The following is a 23,243-nucleotide window of genomic DNA, read 5'->3' as shown; positions in this document are numbered from 1 at the left end:
GCAATCTGTGATACCCCCACTTGTAAAAATGTTTCATATCCAAAAAAGACCTGGTCTGCTGCCTGACTCAAGTAAAAAATGAAAAGCAAACCAGAAACCAGCTCAACATATATTGTTTAAAGGATTACTGCACAGGATATGGACCACGCATGATTGGCATTATTTAGTTTGCAGGTAAAGCCTGTAATGAGCTTAACATAATCTAATCCTGGCATTTATTACAAATACTGTCATGCATTAAATATTGCTCTTATAAACGTAGAAAATGAAAGACATTTGAGTTTGATTTCGTACCTTTCAGAAAAGTCATACTAATGCAAGACCTACTACTTTCTAACTTCAGTCTTTAATTTGCCACTAATTTGCCAAATTTTTTTTATGAAAAATGGACCAAAAATGTGATGCAAAAATATAAAATAGCCACACAATACAGCTGGGAACCTGTCAAAGGGACACTTTTTTAATATTAGTACTGCTAACTTGAGCAGCTGACAAAATCGACATGCATTTCTGAAATAAAAGTAATCTAACTGAATTATTAGTTATTTATTAATTCTAAACCCTCCATGTTTTCTTCCAAAATTGCCATTTTGCAGAGGGATTATTAGGGGAAGAGCAACATTTTGAGCCACAATCGGGGGCAGTTTAGGTTTGGATATGCCTAATTTTATAAAGCAACTTTTATTTGCACGTACCACTCAAATGCAGGAAGTCTGGAAAAGGCCAAATATATTGGGGGAACATACAAACACTACTAAAAATTGCTCTTGTATAAACTTAAGACAGTTGATAGAATAACAGGTCTTGCTTTAGCATGCATTTTTCTGAAGGTTATGACGTAAAACTTAGTGAATTCATTCCTAAATGATTTGCCAGAAAACCACATTTTATGAGGAACAAACCAAAAATAAGAAGCAAATATCTAATTCTGCAAAAATATGGAGAGCTAAGAGGTATAGTTCAACCAGGGCTGTCGGGAGTCTGCTGCCCTTCCCCCTCAAAATCATGGTCGATTGGAGCCCTCCCCCCTGCAACCGTTCCAGTGTCTCATTTCTTGGTTATTTTGCCCCATTTACCATAAACACTGTAATGTGCATACTGCTTTACTTCTGTGATATTTAGATTTCATTTAAAAATTTTTTTTTTTTATTTTGCATTTTTATAGCACAAACCCCAATATATATCTGCTAAACAAAGCAATGCAGTCTCACAATGAATTAAAACTTCTCTGCCCTTAAACTCTCATGCACTGAAACCCACATTCAAAGAAAATACATTTTGCCAGAGGCAGATTAACTTTTGGCTGTTTTCAAATCATAGGCCCCTTGAACACGAAACATACACATGCTCTTTGATACACCTTCCCGATTTGTATTAAATTGTATTCCTTGTACAATACATTACAGTTTTTAGAGGGAATTTTAAATTTGTTTTGAACATTGGTAAAAAACAATGAAACAAAATGCATGCACCAATGACAACTACCCAATTTAGAACATTTCTATCATAAGTCTACTCAACCTTCTACAGTCCACCAGTATCAGTAAATATGCACAATCTCTGAAGTGTAAAAGCCCTCTAAATTCCACATTAAAGAAATCTGTAACAATGAAGAGGTTGCTGCTAGCAACTTTATATGTCATTGTTTATTCATCTGCAAATAAAGTGCCTGTTGCCCTTGAGGAATAAATTGCCTATGTTGCATGCATTAAAAAAAAATAAGCTAGTAATATCGCAATAGGGACTGTATTGCAAACTAACAGATTCATAGTTACTACTCTAGGTATCTTTGCCAAAATGGACTGCAGCATCCACCCACATTACAACACAGTACAGTATCAGCAATGCATCTATCTACTGTGGGAGTAGAAACCACAACATTCTGCATCAAAAGCAAGTACACTACCTGTTGTGCTATTAACAATGCAAGCAGACTCGGAATAAGCAGCACTAAAGTATTCCCCTGCAGCTCTCGACTCCTTGTAAAATCTACTTGACGCACAGTTGTATCTCTGAACTTTGCAGCACAAGAAATCTGGAAAAAGCCGAAATTTATTGGGGGGGGGGGGACAAAAGCCCAAAAACCAGGGACACATTTTAAACATTGCTTGTACAATTTTGGAAAGTTGCTAGAATAAAGTGCTGTTACCACCATACATTTCACTGCTACGTCTTTAACCCAGGGTCCCTGTGCAAAACAAGCATACCACTATGCCAAATCAGCTGTTTAGTGAAAGAGAGGAAGACCACTTAAATCACTACCATTTAGTGAATTCAGTTCTCACCATAGCTGTCAACCTCTTGGCACAAAATACCTGAACAAAGCAAATAATGGGGGAATATAGCCCCCAAACATTGAATTCAGTTCTCACCATAGCTCTCAACCTCTTGGCAAAAAACATGTGGACAAAGCCAGTAGTGGGGGGGGGGGGGAATACAGCCCCCAAACATTCAATGAATTCAGTTCTCACCATAGATGGCTCTCAATATTAGCACAAAATACCTGGACAAAGCCAATAATGGGGGGATACAGTCCCAAAAATAGGGACAAATTTTAACTATCCAGGTTATAAACTTAGACATCTGCTAGAATAAACAGTTTTGTGTTACCATGTACTTTCCGAAGAATATGAAGTCTGAAATTCAAATGCCTATTTTTTAAACATTTAACCAGGAAACTAGTCTGACTTTGGAGCAAAAGACAATTTTCAGCAGAGCAGGGAGAAACTCCAGACATCTTTGTAAGATGGGAGGGCATGCAGACTCCACACAAGGCACCCCAGCCAAGAATCAAACCAGAGAACCTGTAGCTGTCGGGCAATAATGCTACCAGTGCACCACTGCACTACAGACTTTGCAAGGAAAAATGTAGATATAGAAACCACAGATTTTAAGGAACAGAACAAATAGGAGGTACAAATCTGCAATTTTTTTAAAAAAATGGTGGTGGATAGGGAATTCAGGTCCTTGCCACCTGCATCCAAGGTACAGGGTTCAAGCCTGAGTATCTCTACCCACCACCATTTGTTCTCTCTAGCCACCAGTATATAGCAACTGGGGCATTTTATACCTACCACACACACACACACACACACACACACGTGTTACGTGTACAAAGCCTTCACCTACTTGTTTCACGAACATACTCCATGTGTACGAAGCCCATCCAGCCAGCGACCATTTGTTCAGCAGTATAATCCACTCACGAAGCCCGTGCAGCGAAATCCCTGCGAGAGCTCTCGGCTCACCCAGCCTAGACCTATATCTAGTTAAAAAATACTCCTTCAGTTTATGCCCCATTTTGGTTGATATAAATGTTTAGCTTTTTGGATAAGCATTGTAGATGCTTGGAGCAAGATACTTTAGTGATGACTTTTCCTTGTATCAAGTCAGTAGGGAGAGGACTCCTGCTTTAGTAGTAGGCATTTGCGGTATGTTTAAGCATAGAGGCTAAAAAACAAACTACAGATAAGGTCAAAGTATGAGGAGGAGTAGATGAACTAAACTGAACACCAAAGAATATGCTTTAGCAAATTAATTGCAAAAAATTAAATGTCAAGAGAAATGTTAGGAAAATAGTCCTTGAGGAAAGGCGCAACAGGACTGTCTGTCATGAGACAAAACCAAGTCCGGTAACTAAGGAGCTGTACTCCACACCAGTAACAAGCTAAATCATGTTTTTATAGTGGACTATGTGTAGTTATATTCTGGAGGCGAGGAGTATGTAAGGGCAGAATTGGTGCATCTTGGAGCAATACATTTTACCAAAATTCTCAAGTGCAGAAAATTAATGCAGCCAGTTTTCTGGAGTGCTAAAGTAGGGCAACTCCTGAAACAGGTGGGCTTGCAGTGGAGTTTTGACATTGAAATATGACAGACGGTAAAACACTGGACTTTCAAAAGCGGGTCACAGTGCTAAAGGAGTGAAATTACCTGATGCTGTTCTCAGACCCATTCTTTATTCCATTGGTAGCAAGATTGAGGTGGTGGTTGTTCTGTACATGCAACCTTTGGGATTTCAGCCCAATGTTGATTTTAGTGTGGGTCTGCAAATGGTCTTGGGTGCCAATATTAGTCAGTCTTGCAGTGGTCTCCCAATGGTTCTGAGCAGCCACAACCTGTTTTTCCATATACTGCTAGAGTGTAGAAAAACTTAGATGTGGGACAAATGGCGAGTTACCATCTACAGACTAAAGCCAACTGAGCTTCTCTGCTTATGGTTCATGATTTGGAATGCATACTATTGCAGAGGCACACTACGTCAAGTCGGATGAGGCAATTTAAATATTCTAGAGTAGCCAGTGACGGGTACTGGCAGCAAAACAGACTTCTGCAAGTTTGGGTAGCCTGGAGTCTCCCTCTCTCTTGCATCTGCAGATCTCCCCAATCTGTCAATGTAGGCCTCTCCATCGCTTTTTCAGAATGCAGGAGATCCTCTGCTAGAATGTGTAGCCAACAGCACCAGGAGCAGCAGTCTGGAAAAACCTAGCACAGATGAGCTGGCTTCTTTGATGGTTGCCAAGTTAATAGCAAGAAATTAGGTTTATAGGAGGGTACTAGGCTAGTGGCCCTAGAGCTTTTAAGAGCCTAGCCATGTTAATCGCAAGTGCCCCATTTGTTTTTGGGTAGTTCGCAGAACAGATTTTTAAACTGATTCTGAACAGCACAAGCTACCCCTCTCCATGAGGGACATGTGCCACCCCAGGGACGAGTTTGTAGTCTCCCATCCAATTATCTAGGTTGCATTTGAATAGGGTCAGTGCGAAGCTGTTTCTTATATGAATAGGAAGTCTATTCCAGGGAAGTGGCAGTGCCTAGGAGACTTGTCTGTCCAGCATGTTCTCTTAATGTCCAGCTAGGTTGATCCCTAGTCAGGGACACTTATGCCGTTTGACACTGGATGTGCAACATTTCCATTAGGGCAGGGTGTGATTGCCCCTTAGGCCAGGCACAAGTCACCTCTCTGCAACCTGTAAGAGTAAAGTGACGGGGCTTTCAGCCTGTCCATATAGGTCATGGTTTGGCATTCCTGTATTTTCTTGGTGAGACCTCAGAGGTCTCTCCAGACACGTGGAGCAGCTTGAAGAGGTACATGCAGTCTGAGGGTCTAGTACAATGGAGTTGTAACATCCCTTGGTGATGCTATGCCCTTGCTTATGAGATGTGTGCTACTTAGGCTTTCCTTACCACTGTGGAAACTTATTCACAGTTCAGATTGCTATTAACCTGTTTTCCCCAAGTCTCCATCCACTGGGTTGGAATTCTGAGGGGGTGCGTGCTGTCAATATTGTAACTTGTAGGGAATTGCTAAAGGAAATCAATTTTTTTTGCATAGTTTGACCATTCCTTGGCACCAATCATTTGTTTGGCCCTTGTAATATGTTTACATTGGAGACTCTGCTTCCACTTTTGCAGTCTGAATTTGGTGAGCCAAAGGCTGTGTACTTTGGACTGGACAACTTAAAGATTCCAAACAGTAAGGGGCTCAGCACAGACCCCTGTGGTACTCCATTGATGGGCCTCTTGGAGGTGGAATCACTAAATTTGAGTGTTCTGCAAGTGAGCCAAATGGCTACCCATCTAGTAACCAGGGTTAATCCCCTATCTGGGAGAGTTTCTCAGTGCCAGAGTGGGGAATTGTTGAAAGCCTTGGCATGGTCAGGATAGGCTCTGCGCACTGTCCATGACCTTGACAATTCAGTCCATAAGGTTGACGCATGCTCTACCCTTAAAGCCATCCAGCATTTGGAGGATGCCCATGTCCTTAAGGTCCTGAATCATTCTTTCCATGGTCTTGCAGATGAGGCTGGTTAGACTTGTGGTTTTGTCGTTCCCTGGGTCTGCTGATTCCCTCCTTTGTGGAGGGGGATTACTGTTGCTGTTCATTCTGCAGAAACCTAGCCAGTTCTCTAGCTATAATTGGAGAAACCTAGCCAGTTCTCTAGCTATAATTGGAGAAAGCCAAGTGGGTCCACTAGGTTCTAGTTTTAGTTTTGGTAAACCACCTGGGATATTAGATTTGGTAAACCACCTGGGATATTATCTTGTTTCACTGAGGCAGTGGGTTCTGCCTTGGTGAGTGCAGAGATTACCTGTTCTCTAGAGATTAGGCAGAGGGCTGGTGACTGGCATGCTTTAGGATATGGTAGCTGGTGATGGCTGAAGTTTGTACTGAATCGGTCAGCTAGCAAGTGAGTGCTTTGAGCGTTTTCATGCTGCATTAACAGACTTCATAAATATTTCTCCCATGAACCATTCTGTTTAAAAAATGCACCTAACTTAGTTTCTTCCTACTGGTTTACAAATTATCGATTTGTCTCTATTCATCCATTAGTAAACTAATGTTCAAGTATACGAATTCATAACTATCATAAAACATTGTAAAAGCAATGATAACCTTATTAAAAAATCAATCTTTAACTTGTAAATATCCAATTAAAATGTATCAAATGTCGATATGAAAATCATAAAAGGCTTATAACCTGGTAAATGTGGCTCCATCTACTTGACAACTTCAAAATGGATTCTAAAACGTAACAAAAAGGATACATGTATGCCAAACTATAAAACCAATTAAAATATATTAATGTTGAAATAAAATGTATATAAATATTTTGTAAAAGTTAAAATCATGTAAAACATTTTTATAACTATCAAAAACTATAGATTTGCTTCCCTAATTTAGAACGGGTTAATGTTTTAAGACCAAGGAATACCTGCATCAAGGGAAATTTGCCAAAATTTCTTGTGCATCTTGTCCCCCATAGTCCACTCCTGACGTCCACAGGCACCAAAAAAAAAAATCCCTGGTCTATTAGTCGCTGCATTTTCATCCTGCAGTAAGTTGAGAATTAATGTGTTTGCCGTGTTTGCCTTGTTCAGAAGTGTCTTTAATAGTCAGGTTGCTGATTTGTGGTGCCATGCCTTTGAGCATCTCTTTTTATATTCAAGTCCACCACAGTGGCTTCTTTTTATGGGAAGACCTGGCTTTCATCCGGTCTGGTACCATGGAGTTTATACAGTCACTTAAGTATTTTGTATGGGCATTTGCATATACTACTGCCCAGTGATTTGTGTGCGATTGCAGGTGTTATGAAAATTTTTGTACCATCACTTAAGCTGTATTTGGCTTTGGTAAAGTATTTATAATTTTTGTTCCTGTGTGTCTGTTCAGTAGTTCAAATGCGACTTTTGTGGTGTGACCCAACCAAGGAAGGCATTTATGGGGAAGTACAGTGACTTCCCCCATGTTGGAATACTATGTCCAGAAAACTGAGACCCTAGTGGGGGTACAAACTATTCAGAACATATTCAGAACATTTGTGTTGGAAGTCCAGGAACTTCTGGGCAGGTGGTTTTTGCTAATGTTCCCCAGTCTATGGCACAACAGTTGAAATCTCCTATAACCAAGGTGTTGGGCTGTATGGCAAGGGATTACAGTAATTCTGGGTAGGTGATGTGCTTGTCCTGGCTCATGGTGGGGAGTTATAGCTAGCAATGATGTGTATTACTTTCCCAATAGCTGGACATGGAGTAGTTAGTCATGCTGTTTGACCAGTCCTGTATTTGGTTTTAATGAAGATGGATACACCTCTACCCTTGGTTCCTTCATTTTGAGCTCAATGTGGGCAGAGGGCATTGTAGCCTTGCATGGCCAGGGCACGCAGCCGTCTTTAACTGTTTCAGTAACTGCACAGATGTCAGCATCCTCTAAGGTGAGGAGTGCTTTCAGGGAGTGCAGCTTTGTTGAAACTTAGCATTAAGCAGCATGACCCTGAGTGACTTTTTTATGTTGGAAAATTTTGAAATTGCCTCAAGTTCTATGGGAGGCAAGGACTTTTGCCAGTATCTGAACACCTAGTGGGGGCAGGTGTAGACCATCTCTAGCAAAGCAGCAAGGTCTGTTTCCACAGGCTGACCGATACTGGATCCCCTGGACTGATACCAGAAGCTGAGCCAGTTTGACAATTATTTTGTTTATTATAGCATCCTAGGGTAGGATACTGCTTAAGGCTAGGGATATACCTGTCTGGGGCACACTGCAAAACATGACTGAACTCTGATTTGGTTCAGAGGTGCATCTCAAGCCATTTACTCTTACATGGACTGACCTTCATAACAGTAATTGTTCAGTGAGTGCATGCTTTGTTTGTCTGATCCTATCAGTGTGACCTTGTCCAGTCTAGTGTTGGGAGAAATCTGTGCTTGAGAAATCTGTGCTTCAATACGGAGTTGCCTATGAAAAAAACATTTGTTTGCCTTGGGGGCTTAATTTGAGGTACTGCTGTGGGTTTCTTTTTGCTTAGTGGAGAATGCAGATGGTGTGCATTTGGGAGGTCTCCATTCCTTTGGTAGGCTTTTAGGGAGTACCTCCTCGTATGCAAGTTTGTAGTGATTTGTGTGGGAGGTGAAGCGTGTGACAAGCTGTCTAGTATTTTTGTGTGGCTACTCCGGTATATTTGCATCTCATATAGGGTGTTTACTTTAGGAGTAAGTGGTGCGCTCACTATACATGAGGCAGTTGATTGCCTCAAGATGCCCATATCAATCAAGCTGGCAGAGATGATTGGGAAACTGCATCATTGTGGCAGGAATTTTCTGAATCTGGTATTTGGAAAGGAAGTGGACTAGCTGGACTTGTCGTGCACTGCTAGCTTAAAATACTTCAGTTTTTTCATCTGGCTAAAGTGTCCAAACATTGAGCAGCTGTGGTAAACCATGTGCAAATGTGAGGCTCATGTACAGCCAAATTTAATTGGTTTTAATGTGACTACCAAGGGGAAAGCCTAAAACTGAGCCCTTCTCCAGCAGTCCCAAACTCCGATGGGTCCAGAGCTAAAATGCACCCTTCTGCCACAAGGGTGCAGGGAGGCCCTCTTAATGTACGATGGCTGGTTTAAGAGCACAGTGATATTGGTCTAGATTCAGCAGATCTGAATCTGCTATGCAAGGCAAGGAAGTGCACTTTCTAGATGGAGTGAGGGAGTGTCAAAGGTATGTTTAGCTTGGTCTCCTAGCACCACAAAGAACCTGTAGTAAAGTCCATCTTTGCTGTAATCCTGTTTCCAGGTAAAATTATGGATATTCACACCGCAGTTTTCTTGCTTGAGCAAAGATTTAATGTGATCTTTGGACCTTCAAGATTCTTACTTTCACACTAAAATGGTCACTGAGGAGTCTCCATAGTTTTCAGGTGGGAGCATGCTCTTATCTGTCTTGAGGATTTGTCTTTCAGACACTCCAGCTCCTGGGCATGAACTGCATGACAACAGTTGCATCATTCCAAAGGCTGCTGGGGGGAAATAATTCTGCATCTGGATGACTGGATCTCTGCCACTCCCTGTAGAGAAACTGGACACTGCCCGATTGAGGTCATACACTTAGTGACTTGAGGTTTGTTATCCACAAAGAATTGAGTTAGCCCAGTGCCTGAAATTGGAAGTATTCTAGCTACTGAATAGTGCAAGATTGTTTCCCAGTAGAAACTATTTCTGGTGCAGGCTTTCTCCAGAATTCCTGTCCCTTTCAGGGCTGGTAAGTGCATGCCTTGGGGAGCAGTGAGGGGTCATGGTGGCTACAGTTTTGCTTGCCACTCTCCTAGTATCACATGCAACTCTTGCAGCAGGTCTCTCTGACCCCCTCCCCAATTCTGACAATGGCCCAAGGAAGCCTTGGTCCAGGAGTGTCCTATGTTGTATCAACTAATTTTCTTATTCCTATTTTCCTGTAGATGGCACTAGCAAATCCAGAGGTCATTCTTGGGGAAGCCATTCTTGGATCAGAATGGGGTTGTTCCTTGGGCTTCTCCAGGTGGAATAGCCAATCGGGCTTCTCCCTCTTGTCTAGAAAGCCTCACCTGGGCCATCATACCTTTGGGTTAACCACTTTATCCAGAAAGAGACCATGACCTAGATGTCCCGTCCAGCTTGTAATGTTTCACAAGTGCCAAGTAAAGCCTGTGTGGCTGTTGCACAAATCAGAGTAGTTTCAAAAGATTGAGAAGGGGCAACTTCCCTATTAGAATGAAATTAAGCTCTCCAGGTAACTATCAAAAATGTAGTGTAGCCAAACATGTAGCTTGGGACCCTGCATACTGTTGTGGCCCAGATGCTCCTTTACACCCAGAAGCCCATCAGCAGGAGAAAATGTAATGAGGCAGATGAGACGTGTTTTGCAGTCACGCATGGACCTCTTCTGCTTTGATTTTTGGCTGCCCTTGATTCTGTCCCTTGACAGTGGTTTGCGTTTTTGTTAAGGTTCATGCCAGCTGTCAAAGCTTTCAGATATCTTCTCTTAAGGTGTACAAAGTTTAGCAGAGCCTTCTCTGGCATGTTGAGCACAGTTCTGCCATGGCTGCTTAATTCTGTGCTCTAGAAACTTGTGACTCCTGGAGTGGATCTAAAGGTCCTTCCAGGCAAGACCTTATTGCATTGAATACATGGTTTTAGGAACCCTGTGCACCAAGCCTTGTTTACAGATTTTTGTACAAACTCTTTAAGATTGCTACAGCCTTGTAGCTTTCCAGTTTTTAATAACTATCCAACAAAGGAGAATACTTGTTGCATTAGAATGTTCAGGCAGCTGAATTTCAGACTGAACCAAACATTTCAAAAAGTATGCTCACTCTTTTGTTGCAAAGACTGGTTACAAAACTATCCAACAGCATTGTTTGGCCACACTGCATTTTTTGATGAATGTGACAAATTTCCTTGTGGGCTTAAATGTCATTCCATTAGAGCAGTTATCCCTTCATCTTTTTGAAACCCCTCTGATTTATGCAGCAGCTACATGGGCTTTACTTGGCACTTTTGTGAAGGATTACAAGATGTGAAATCTAGGTCATGAACTTCCTTTGAAGCTGCAGTTTTCTGTTCTGAGACTGCACAGGTACAGAAAACTACCATAATGGTACAAGATTCAAACAGACCATGTTAAGAGTACAAATTTTGTGTACTTGGTTGCATAGATCATTCTTTCTCCTACCTTCCTAGCCCCCTTCCTGGTCTGACAGGAAGATGTTATGCTTGGGATGTGAATTCCTTGATGCTGTGAGTAGCCAACCCCGATGTGGAATAATGACTTGCAGGAATATAGGTAAGTAAAGGAGCTGGTCTGGGAAAGTTCAATGCCAGGCAGGCTGCTGGTTCAGTCTTGAGGGATGAGAAGCCAAAAACCTGCAGATCCATGACTTTATAGTAAGTACATAACTCAACTTTTCATTTCTGGCAACTGCAGGAGCATCTTGATATTCAGCCCACCTTTCGAACACCTTCAGCTCTGCCTCCCTCTCACCTTTCCTGGGGATATGAGAATCCCTTCTGTACTGGCCAGATTTCTCCCTAGACAGTACAAATACCACTTCAGATCTCTCAAATGGGTTAAGTTTATTGGAACTAATAGGTCAACAGGTAAAGTAAGCAAAATATGAAGATCTTTGTTTTGATTAAGACCATGGAAAGAAATCTTACTTTGGGGGGTGGCTTTTGATCTAGGCCTTCAGTCATTCTGCTGTAAGCACAATGTCCGGTCTTTCTCAGACTGTGGGTCTGAGAATCACTTTGGTTATGTACCAAGTAAATGTGCTGGCACACTTCTAAACTACTTGTTCCAATAATGAATTCAGAAATTTCTGCTTTGAATTTTCAAGAATGGGGATATCTGTGATTTGCTCATCACTGAAGAAAATGTGATTTTCCCATCTGCCTGGTGCTGTAGTGTATTGAGAACATGGTTGTCTCAAAGAATTACTTTGGTCACATGTACACCTAATCACAAAATTGTGATTCAACTACTTTTTCTACTCCTTTGGTAGGTGGAATTTCACTTGACTCAAAGGATCACTTCAGGCTGCTTCCACTATGCCTCCATTATGGAAAAGTGTTCACTTGCCATTTGGTAACAAAGGTTTTATTACTAATTTTTAGATATGGCCTTTTCTTTGGTACTTTGGAACTTTGCCTTCACATTTTGACTGTTCAGCTTTTGCCAGCCTTACAGTGGGTGTTAAGAGCCTCCTATTCAGACTGTTCAAAAGGAAGGATCCCTATTGTGCATCTAATCTTATCAGCTGCTGTAAGATGGGAGCCTTCCCTTTAGGTCATGACTATATTCCTGCTGTCTACTTTTTTGGACGGTCATTTGCCTGACTTGCAGGGCAGTACTGGATTGTTTACACATCTCTGAGTGTCGAGGATTTTGTGATCTTGTGTGGTGGTACTGTAATGTGGTGCAGCATGGGGTGCATTTGGTCCTGAATGTGGAAGCATCTGAGAAACTCTTCTAACTGGCATAATTCCAGTTAGACTGGTGAGGGAGATTCTCAAAATCTTTTGGGTTTCCAAATCTATGATGGGAATGGACTCCATTCGAAGTCAAAAGTATAATTTAAAGTTTGTGAAATTAGTATTTTAGTATTTGTCAGCCAAAAGTGCTCTTCATAGCACCCCAATGTGCCCAGTAATTACTCAATTCATATAGGGTTACATGGATTGGTAACCTAAGTGCAATTGCAGATTCTATTTTATAAGATCCGTTGCTCCTACTATTGCAACAGTCCATTTTCCACATTGCTCTCGTTTCTGCCTGCTGGGTCTGGTGATTTCATATGTCAGTGCTACTTTTGTCATTTCTTGGACCACTAGATCCGGTTTTCTAGCATCTATTTTTTGAACTATTGGTAATGGGCAATCCCATCTGATATAAACTTTATTTTCTGTGATGCTTTGTGGCTCATGTTTCCAGTGTTTTTCAGCCACTTCAGTACTAATAATGCTTGCACAGTCCCCAGTGCAAGTCTTGCCACACTTGTGCCTTTCACTATACAATCCTTCTAACATTAGTATGTCACACGCAGCAATGAGGTGAGCGACCAGTTTCCTGTTCAGTTTTATGAACGCCTACATTTTTCTCCCACATGTTCAATGGACTTGATAAACCAATGTATACATAGCCCACTATATTGGGCTGCCAATATCAGTCTTTCATCTTTTGGTTTGAATTCGCCTCTCCTTAACTGTTCCTGATCAACATGAGCTTCTTCCAGAAGTTTTCTATACTTGCAACTATATTTATGCTTTGTCCACATTTCTTGCCTTCTCATCTGGTCCTTCACCTTGTATTCTTTTGTTTTTGGCACATTCAGTTGCTGCCTTTTTTATCCACTTCTGGTTTGATGTCCATTCCTGCTTGATGCTGATATGCTTCTGCTAAATTAAGCATAGTAGTCATCTTAGATTTATTCTCATGTTTCCAAACTTTCACTACATTTGGGTCTTAGTCAGCAGATGTGGGGAGTTCCACAATTGCAGATATGTACATATATGATCAGTTTCAAGGAGGCCCATCCCTCCTTCAGAATGGGGAAGATAGTCTTGGTTTGCATTTTGAGTATGAAGCATCTTTGTTTTCCTATGTCATCTATCAAACCCGTTTTGGAGCCAGTCAATCACTCTAAAACTAAGTTAGGACAGGAAGAGCAAATTGGTTTGTAGCTTGAATTTTGTTCCTAGATGTCAGTGCTGTTTTCAAGATTCATTTGTCTTCTGAAATAGTATGTGTTTATTGTTCAATTCAAGTATTTATACACTCCCTCTTGCTCATTCTTGTCCCAAACTGATGGTTTGCTGACATTGTAGTTTTCCTGCTTTTAAAGGTTGCATTTGCACATTTATCAAGACCAAATGACATTCTTGTATCTGAAAGTTTTGACAGCTTGCAGTTGTGCTTTCAGTTCCTCATCTGAGCTATACAGTTTTTTAAATCGACAGAAGTCTGTACACGGTTTTCTAGGAGCAAAGTTATTGCCATGGCCTAAGCTGACCAGCTTAATGGGTTAAGGGCAAGACAGAATAGCAACAATGAGTCGCCCTGGAATATCCCCCTTTGAATTTTTATCAGTGGGATAATTTGTCCTTTATCATGACAGTGGTCTGCCACGGTTTCGTAGTCACTGTAATGAACTCCTAGTCACTGTAATGTAGTTAATCAGTGTAGGATGTATCTTGTACATTTTTAAGCACTTTTTCCATGAATGTGGTATACTATCAAATGCTTTTTTGTAGTCAATCCATGCCATACTTGGATTCTTCCCCTTTTTACAGTTCTCCACTATGACTTTAACAAATGATCCTTTGCTCCATATGACTTTATTGTCCTTTTGTTCTACTGCCATAAATGAGTTTTTTCTAATCTTAAGTAGGAGCATTCTTTTTCCCATTAACCAGGTTGAGGTCTGTTTGGGGCATGCATACAAATAGTTCTTACTTGTGGCTAAATCTTCATGCAAAGATGTTTAATACAAAAATTGGATATTGTATCTGGGCCTAGGGTTTTCCAGTTAGGCTTTTCTTAACTTTATTTCAATCTCTCTGGCTGTTACTTCATCCCATTTAATATCCTGTACGTTTGAACCTTTTTCTTTAACTTCTATCCATTTAGCATCTTTGTTCCACAGGATCTTCATAGATACTTCTCTTTTTTTGGGGGCGGTCTTTCAGTTCCTTTTACCTTATTTCCCAATTCTCAAACTTTTGGATCATTAAGTTGCTTATTTTGTACTTTTTCTTTATTTTCGTATCTTCAATTTTTTTCCACCTGTGATCAAATTGTTTGCAATAGAGCAAGATGGATCCTGGTCTGTTTTAATACTGTGCATTGCTTTTATCACATTTCCTCTTCTATGATCTAACAGCAACACTTATCTTTAACTGCTTCATAGTTTTCTCCATTAGATAATTTCCATGATGGTTTTTGATTTCTCCCATTCCTTTCCCTCACTACTCTGTTCTTGTGGTAGAACTCCTCTGTTATTTTAGCTGCACAGTAATATCCTGTTTACTTCTGTTATCACATGGGTCTCTCTGAACCGCCCTAATTACTGTATTCATTTGTTTATCAAGCATCTAACTTTTTGGGTTTTATTAACCTTCTGCAGTCTTTGATCTTTATGTAAAGTAATGTCTTTTGACTTTTCCCTGTTAGGGGGTCTGCTAATGATTGGCAGTGGATTTTTATGGTGCAGAGTTGCCAGCCTGACGCACAACCTTCAAAGAAGGCACACCCATTCATGCATGCACCTACCTGCAGGTCTTTAACTTCACTCGACTGTGGGGAGGACATGCAGACTCCACTAAGAAGGTGCTCCAGCCGAGAATCTAACGGGAGAACCTCTTGCTGTGAGCCGACAATGCTAACCACTGCACCACAGTTGCGGTTTCTTTTATCTTGGTATCCGTATTAAATCCAGCAACTCTTCTCTTAGCTCATTTCCCTTCCAAACTAAGGGCACATCCCTTGTTTTCCAATTCGTGCCGGCATTTTATAAAAGATTCTATGGCATCTTCCTGTGGTACCTTCTCCAACTTCGTCCTGCGCCATCCATTACTCAGTCATATGGGAACTCGCTGGTCTATTCCTAAACATTGACTGCATCAGTTTCCTGTTCTTCCCTTGCTGTCTAGCTTCAAGTGAATGTTTAAACTGATTTCCTATGGAAGGGTCCAAATTATCTAAATATGGCATCTGACCATTTGCTTCCTGTTCACTGACTTCCCTTTAATTTGGATATCAGTTACTCTATCCTGTTATGGTGCTTTCTGAATTGCACTTTCTACACGGAATCCTTCACTCTGCAGGTACTCCAGGACGTCATCTTTAACATCTCCATTACTAATCTACTTTTCTTGTCTTACTTTTTGTAAAGTTGTCCATGTCTGGATTCCTTTGCCTGCATTTCTCTTGTATTGGTTCATTTTGTTTTCTCCTTTGCATAAATATTGCATCATATTAAATATTTCCTATGTCCATATGTCTTGAAGTTCCCAATTTTCTCTTTCTCCCTACTTTGGGGACTTGCTCTATCCTGCTGTGATGCAACCTGTGCTAGGCTTTCTACATAAAGGCCTTCACTTCGCAGGCACTCCATAATTGTAACTTCTATTTCTTTAACTTCTGCTTTAGTAATCCTTTTCTAGGTTCCATCTTTGTTTTTTGAAATTTTCCATATCTGGATGCCTTTGCCTGTATTTCTCTTCAAATATCTTTGAGGCCGCCTTCACATTGATTTGGCTTTCTCCTTTGCATAAATATTGCACCATATCTCATCGCTTTCCCATGTCTATTTCTTTTTATACTTTTCAAATCTCTTGTTTATCAGATTCTGCTTTTTCCAAACGGGTAAAGGTTCCTTGATCTATATACAGTTTTTTTTCTCAGATCTGTTGAATTAACACATTTCCATTTGAAGCTTCTGACAGTAAGTATTTTTCTTTCCTCTAATTTCTCAATCATTTTATATATCTTATCTGGAAATTCTTGGCTTTTTGCATAATACATAATTTCTTATCCTCTGTCCCCTTTATCATCTTTATGGCCCTTTGGCCTGTTTGCGGACTGCTACTTCAACGGGGGGGGGGCGTCCTCCCCCTGGGCCTGGCTTGACCCCATTGTAGGAATGTATCTATTTTGTGGATTCCAGTCATCTTTTCCAGTCCTGGCACCAGTGCACATACCAGGATTGGGCACTTTTTTATCCTGGGTCTTGTGCGACCAGTTATCTTAGTTTTTAACCTACTTCTGTCCATGATGTATGCTATATTTCAGTGTCGTCTTGGTGAGATTTTGTAAAAACAGGGTCCACCTCATGAAGGTACTCGCCAACACTTGAGGATGAATTTCAGCACTACTACTCTCCTTTGCTGACCTTGTCTCGCCATTTGGACTAGAGTCCCAGTGTAGATGTAGTGTAATTTTAGGGATGCACTTGGAGCTATAAATAGTAATGTTTAACCTCAAAGTAGTTTTGGGGGCTGAATTGAACCATATCGCATGACGCTGAGAAACTGTCCTTAACTGCAGAGTCTCAGTGCATTAGGAAAGCAGGTTATGCACACTTACTCTCTAGGTGTAATAGTTTCATTTTGAGTTTCAGAATGAGCACCAGTGTCTGTAGATCTCCATTTGAGTTTAATTTTGAAGTCAGATCTACAGTACTTGCATTAGAGACCATGTAACGAACGTTTTGTATTTATCCCCAAAACAATGAACTATGAGATATTAATGCAAAATCAGCTTTGAGACTGATGTGACTGGCTTTCCCAGCATGGTTAAGGAATCTGCATTTTTATCCAGATGTGCAGTTAAAATGAAGGGAGAACTAAAGGGATCCCAGGTAAACTGCATATTTACAAAGACTGACGCAAAGAATATTGCATATCATTTTTATACAAATTTTCTTTAAGATTCTGGCAGTTTTAACTTAGTACTGAGAAACTACTCAGACTAGCTGTAACTTTTGTCTACAGTGATTCCAGCAACAGATCTGTCTGAGCAGATCTCCACAGCAGGGACAGAAGCTTCTGGCACTGGAAACATGAAGTTCATGTTGAATGGGGCCCTTACTATTGGCACCATGGATGGAGCGAATGTGGAGATGGCAGAAGAAGCTGGAGAGGAAAACCTGTTTATTTTTGGTATGAGGGTTGAAGATGTCGAAGAGATGGACAAAGTAGGGTAAGTCGCTACAAAATTAAGTATTTAACATTTGTTTACTGAAAGTCTGACTGGGACAGAGCCCATTTACAGTGGAGGCCTAGATATAAATGCTCCAGATAAATTTCTTTGGAATGTGGGAGGAAACTGGAGCACCCAGAGGAAACCCACGTGAGGAAACTGGAGCACCCAGAGGAAACCCACGTGAGCGTAGGGAGGACATGAGACTGCACAGAAGGCACCTCAGCAGAGAATGGAACTGGAGAACCTCTTGCTGTGAAGTGACTATGCTAACTGCTGCACCACTTTACTGCAGTATTTAAAATGGCGGTTTCATTAAGCAGAAAATGTAACCATCTTGTAGCACTGTTTGATGCAGAAACTGTGTGTTGGCTTTGAAAGCTTGCTTTAAGCATCCTAAAAATTTGATTCTGAACTGTTAACAGGTGGCCTGGTTATTTGCATACAAGTTGGGTTTTGCAGAGTCATTCTTTACAGAAACTTGTTAGAGTTCATGTCATTAGGGTGCATGAGCAATATATTCAAATTGCATCCTACCTTTAGCGAAGTTGAGGCTTAAGCTTCCTACAGGCCACAATTACATTTTGAGTTTAACTATGGTCAACTTGCACAGGGTTAGATTAATGGATATGAATCTTGAGTTTCTGAAAACTGAGTTAACCATATGCATTTATTTATATTTTTATCTGTCTGTGTCTCGCTGTCTGTGTCTCGCTGTCTGTGTCTCGCTGTCTGTGTCTCGCTGTCTGTGTCTCGCTGTCTGTGTCTCGCTGTCTGTGTCTCGCTGTCTGTGTCTCGCTGTCTGTGTCTCGCTGTCTGTGTCTCGCTGTCTGTGTCTCGCTGTCTGTGTCTCGCTGTCTGTGTCTCGCTGTCTGTGTCTCGCTGTCTGTGTCTCGCTGTCTGTGTCTCGCTGTCTGTGTCTCGCTGTCTGTGTCTCGCTGTCTGTGTCTCGCTGTCTGTGTCTCGCTGTCTGTGTCTCGCTGTCTGTGTCTCGCTGTCTGTGTCTCGCTGTCTGTGTCTCGCTGTGAAATTGTTTAAACACTAAATAGTTTAATGTTGAACTGTTTTAGCTACAAAGCCGAAGAGTATTATGAAAAACTTCCAGAGCTGAAACAAGTTATCGATCAGATTCGAAGTGGATTTTTCTCCCCAAAGCAGCCAGACCTTTTCAAAGACGTCACTGATATGCTATTCAAGCATGACAGGTAAGAGAACACAGATCACTGAAGTGTACTTGGAGATCATGCCTTTTCTGTCCTGCAGTGTTGTAATGCTGTTTATCAGATTAAATGGTCTCTGATGGTTGCAGCAGCTTGAATAGAAAATCTCAGCTTCATCCCTGCTACTAAGGAGTGTACTATATAGAAATCTTTAGCCATGAATCATGTGATGTGGATTTAGTTATAAAATGGCGTGATCTGAATTAGACAAGACTACATAGTAAATATTAAAGTTGGAACATGTGCCTTGCATTTGCACCTTCTGTTAACCTTCCATCACATGTAGATTTTCTTGCTACCCCCACACCAGTGTAGGTTTTTGTGGCCTACTTCTGGCTACTGCAGAGCAAGATTTGCAGATGACTGAAGTGCACTCTTCCATTTCATCTGGTTTCACTTAAGTCTTCTGTTTCGACTTGTGTACTGTGTGAACTTCTGTGTTCAGTTGGTCTTAAACAGCCAACTTCAAAAGGTCTAGATATTTGCCCCACTTGTCAGTATGTGAATTAGGCTAAAAACATAATGTTTCAGGTTGGAGCCAACTGATCAAAGCCTTTGCTATCTGGAGTATTGTCTGGACCCATATATCTACTCTGTATAACCAGCATTGGTTTTCAAAATGTTTGCTACTTGGTCTTTTGTAATTCTTTTTTACATTCCAGAATACAAATTCTGATTAAGCATCCACCTTGTGATTCTAGACCCCGTACCACAATTCATTGAATTGGCATCTAGATGCAACAGAGCTGCATCTGTATTTAGTGGAACTTTCAAAATGACTGAACTTGTTACTTCAGAAATGAGTAAATTATTGCTTCAATGCCTTAGAATATTTGAGTTTTTTGTAAAGTGCAATTGCATTGGTACTGGTCAGCTCACTAGATTACCTAACTTAAGCACTGTTACAAGGTGGCCCACAAACTTGCAGAATACCTGGCACAAGTTAAGCAAATATTGGTCATTGGTGTAATTGTTCCTGCAGAATTATGTTGCTGTGCATAGCAGTGTTCTACACTCTAGCATTACTGCATAACAGATCTATTGCAACCACGAAAAACTGGCAGTGGCAAAAGCTGTGTCTCTGTGTCTCTGTGTCTCTGTGTCTCTGTGTCTCTGTGTCTCTGTGTCTCTGTGTCTCTGTGTCTCTGTGTCTCTGTGTCTCTGTGTCTCTGTGTCTCTGTGTCTCTGTGTCTCTGTGTCTCTGTGTCTCTGTGTCTCTGTGTCTCTGTGTCTCTGTGTCTCTGTGTCTCTGTGTCTCTGTGTCTCTGTGTCTCTGTGTCTCTGTGTCTCTGTGTCTCTGTGTCTCTGTGTCTCTGTGTCTCTGTGTCTCTGTGTCTCTGTGTCTCTGTGTCTCTGTGTCTCTGTGTCTCTGTGTCTCTGTGTCTCTGTGTCTCTGTGTCTCTGTGTCTCTGTCTCTGTGTCTCTGTGTCTCTGTGTCTCTGTGTCTCTGTGTCTCTGTGTCTCTGTGTCTCTGTGTCTCTGTGTCTCTGTGTCTCTGTGTCTCTGTGTCTCTGTGTCTCTGTGTCTCTGTGTCTCTGTGTCTCTGTGTCTCTGTGTCTCTGTGTCTCTGTGTCTCTGTGTCTCTGTGTCTCTGTGTCTCTGTGTCTCTGTGTCTCTCACATTGCTGCAGTCATAACCTGTGGGTAGTCTGCTGTCCTCGGTCGGCCCAAATACCAAAGAGCTAGGCTGGCGTCGGTCATTGTCGCCTAGAGCTGACGTCAGTACGTAGTAGTACTTAAGCGCATGACAGACGCCATATCCTCAGTCTTTCTTGCAGCGTGGTCCGAAGCAGCATTTGCAAGTGCCGTTCGGCGTTCTGAAGCTTTCATTTATCGAGTTTCAGACCGAAGACCAAGTTGGGCTAAGTACCCCGTTGGGAAATTTTTGTCTTTTCTTGCCTCAGTTATCCGGATGTCAGAAAAAGTTAATTGTATTTCTTGTGGGAAACAGATACATTCTTTCTGTATTCCTTGCTTGGGGCCTGAGCACGACGTGGTCGGGTGTCGCTTTTGTGCTAGATTTAATAAGCGCACCATTAAACGAAGATTAGACTGTGCCAGGCTTGTTTTTGGTAGCCTCCGGTTGAATCTGTGGATCCTGTCGAGGGTTCGGCTGAATCCCAGGGGGAACCTTTACTTTTACAGGAGTTGGCCTCTCGGGTGTCTGTAGTTCCAGCTTTACAAAAGGTTATTAGGCCTACTTCAGTGGCTAAAGGCCATGCTAAGGCCAAACCTTGTCTTGTTGGCCCTGGTCATAGTTCTAGCTCTCCACCCCCTGTTCCTAAAAAGCATATGTTAAAAATGGCAGAGGACTTGATTACTTTGATCAGGGGTTCTATGCCCTCCCCCCCCCCAGAGAAGAGGCCTAGGGTGGAGGCAGATTTAGAGGGAATGGATCATTCCTCTGACTACTCTGAATCCTCAGCTGAAGAAATTCAGGATTTCCCTTCCTATTCAGATTCGGATGCAGAGGACTCCTGTCAGTCTGCTTCTCCTCCAGAGGATTTTTCTTTTTCTGAGACTTTACATTCCATGAGGGAACATTTCAAGTGGGAAGGTCAAGATTTTTCAGATTCTTGGAAAAGGCTTAGGGAATTTTTGTTTCTGCCACAACATAGGCCCTTGGTTATTCCTCCTGTCTTAGATGTAGTTCAGGATGTTTTTTCTGAATCTTCCCTTAATCCTGATTCTTTGCCTCCGGCCCCTGTTAAGCCAGACGGGTATTAGAGTTCCAGAAGCACATAAGTATTTGTACAAGAGTCCTAGAGCTGATCCGGAAACTATTATTCAAGGTCCGAAGGGTGTTAGGGCTTCTGTGGCTAAGAATCCAGTTCCTTTGGATAAGGATTCTAGATCGTTAGATAGGTGGGGGAAAAAAGTGGCTATGAGGGCTTTGAATTGCCAATTTCATATGCTGAAGTATCAGAATTTTTTGTTAGGCCAATTGAAATCTAAGGTGGATGATTTATCTGAGGGTATAGAGTGTAAGGAGCTCCAGGAGTTGGTTCATGCATCAGATCAAGTTGGCAAACATTCTTTACAGTGTGGTTTTGATGCTCTTCAGGCTTCATCCAGGGTGGCTGCTACAGGTTCAGTTATTCGTAGACATGCCTGGCTTAAGGATCAAAATTTGTCTGAGCATGTTAAGGCTCGGATTTTGGATGCTCCTCTTCAATCTGAAGTACTTTTTGGCCCTCCTGTGGAATCAGTTTTGAAAAAGATGGAAGATGAGGCTAAGTCTATGCAGACGGTCAAGGATTTTATGCAGGTGCAGCCCCCTAAGTTTAGTAGGAATTGGCCTGCTAGAGGATGGTCTTATCCTTTGGATTATCAGTCTAAGGGCAGGTCTAGATGTGGTAGAGGCAGGGCTCACGCTCAGGGTTCTTTCAGACCTAGGACTTGGAGCTCTCCTGCACAGTCTTCTGGTGAGGGTAGGGGTCAGCCCTTTCGTAAGCAGACCCAATGACCTGTATCTCCCGCTGCCAGACCCTTCTTTACTGGCAGCTCCTCTAGGAGGAAAGTTGGGACTTTTCAAACAAAACTGGAATTTGGTCACCCAGGATCAATGGGTGTTGGATATAATAAATCAAGGTTACAAGTTTTATTTTCACACTTTTCCTCCTTTCAAAGGCATGCCGGATGTGCCTCCTCAGCAAAGGCTGGAGGCTCAGGAGCAAATTTCTCTGCTTTTGCAGATGGAGGCAATTCAGGTGGTCCCTCCGTCAGAAGTAGGCCTAGGATTTTATTCCCGTCTATTCCTAGTGCCAAAGAAAGGAAACACTTGGAGACCAATTCTGGATTTGTCCATTCTCAATACCTACCTAGACATTCCAAAGTTCAAGATGTTAACATTACAACAACTTCTGCCTATGCTAGGCAAAGATCACTGGATGGTAACCCTGGATCTCTGAGGCCTATCTTCACATCCCTATCAGGCCCAGTTGCAGGAGATTCCTGAGATTTCGGGCTGGTACTTCGCATTATCAGTTCTCTGCATTGCCCTTTGGTTTATCTACTGTGCCCAGGGTATTCACAAAAGTTCCGGCTCCTGTGATTGCTTTCTTCAGACAGAGAGGAATACAAATTTACCCTTATCTGGACGATTGCCTGATTCTTGCTCAAAACAGACATATTACAACATCTCCAGTATGTAATGGCAGTTTTAAGGTGCCTAGGGTATTCTGTGAACGAAATAAAGTCCAGTCTAGTACCCTCTCAGAACATGTGCTTTCTGGGTGTGAGACTGAATACAGCTTCTCAGATGGCATTTCTGACCCCGGACAAACAAAGAACTCTTCATCTTTACTTCCAGCAGTTATCAGTAATGTCCAGGCTGACTGCAAGGACAGTCCTTCAAGCCTTGGGGTTCATGGCATCTTGCATTCTAGTACTTCCCAATGCCAAACTGCATATGAGGAAGCTACAATGGTATCTCAAAAGTGTGTGGACTAAATACTGCCACGGTTTGGACACTGTCATTCGGATTATACCTTGCATCCAGAAGGAATTCTTGTGG

At 41.7% G+C, this 23,243-nt stretch overlaps 1 protein-coding gene across 1 annotated transcript in view; it reads left to right on the top strand.

Annotated features, from left to right (window-relative positions):
- PYGL (glycogen phosphorylase L) overlaps window positions 1-23,243 on the top strand; it is a 292,076-nt gene that overhangs the window by 223,493 nt on the left and 45,340 nt on the right. The window contains exons 17-18 of the mRNA XM_044074307.1: window positions 17,301-17,508; window positions 18,579-18,713. Of these exons, the coding sequence (XP_043930242.1) occupies window positions 17,301-17,508; window positions 18,579-18,713 (343 nt within the window). The remainder of the gene's footprint in view (window positions 1-17,300; window positions 17,509-18,578; window positions 18,714-23,243) is intronic.

This window comes from Protopterus annectens, chromosome 6.part0, assembly GCF_019279795.1.
Source record: "Protopterus annectens isolate FY-2018-M chromosome 6.part0, PAN1.0, whole genome shotgun sequence".
Taxonomy (NCBI): domain Eukaryota; kingdom Metazoa; phylum Chordata; order Ceratodontiformes; family Protopteridae; genus Protopterus; species Protopterus annectens.
The sequence above is the reverse complement of the archived record's forward strand: the minus strand, read 5'-3'. Positions and strand labels throughout refer to the sequence as shown.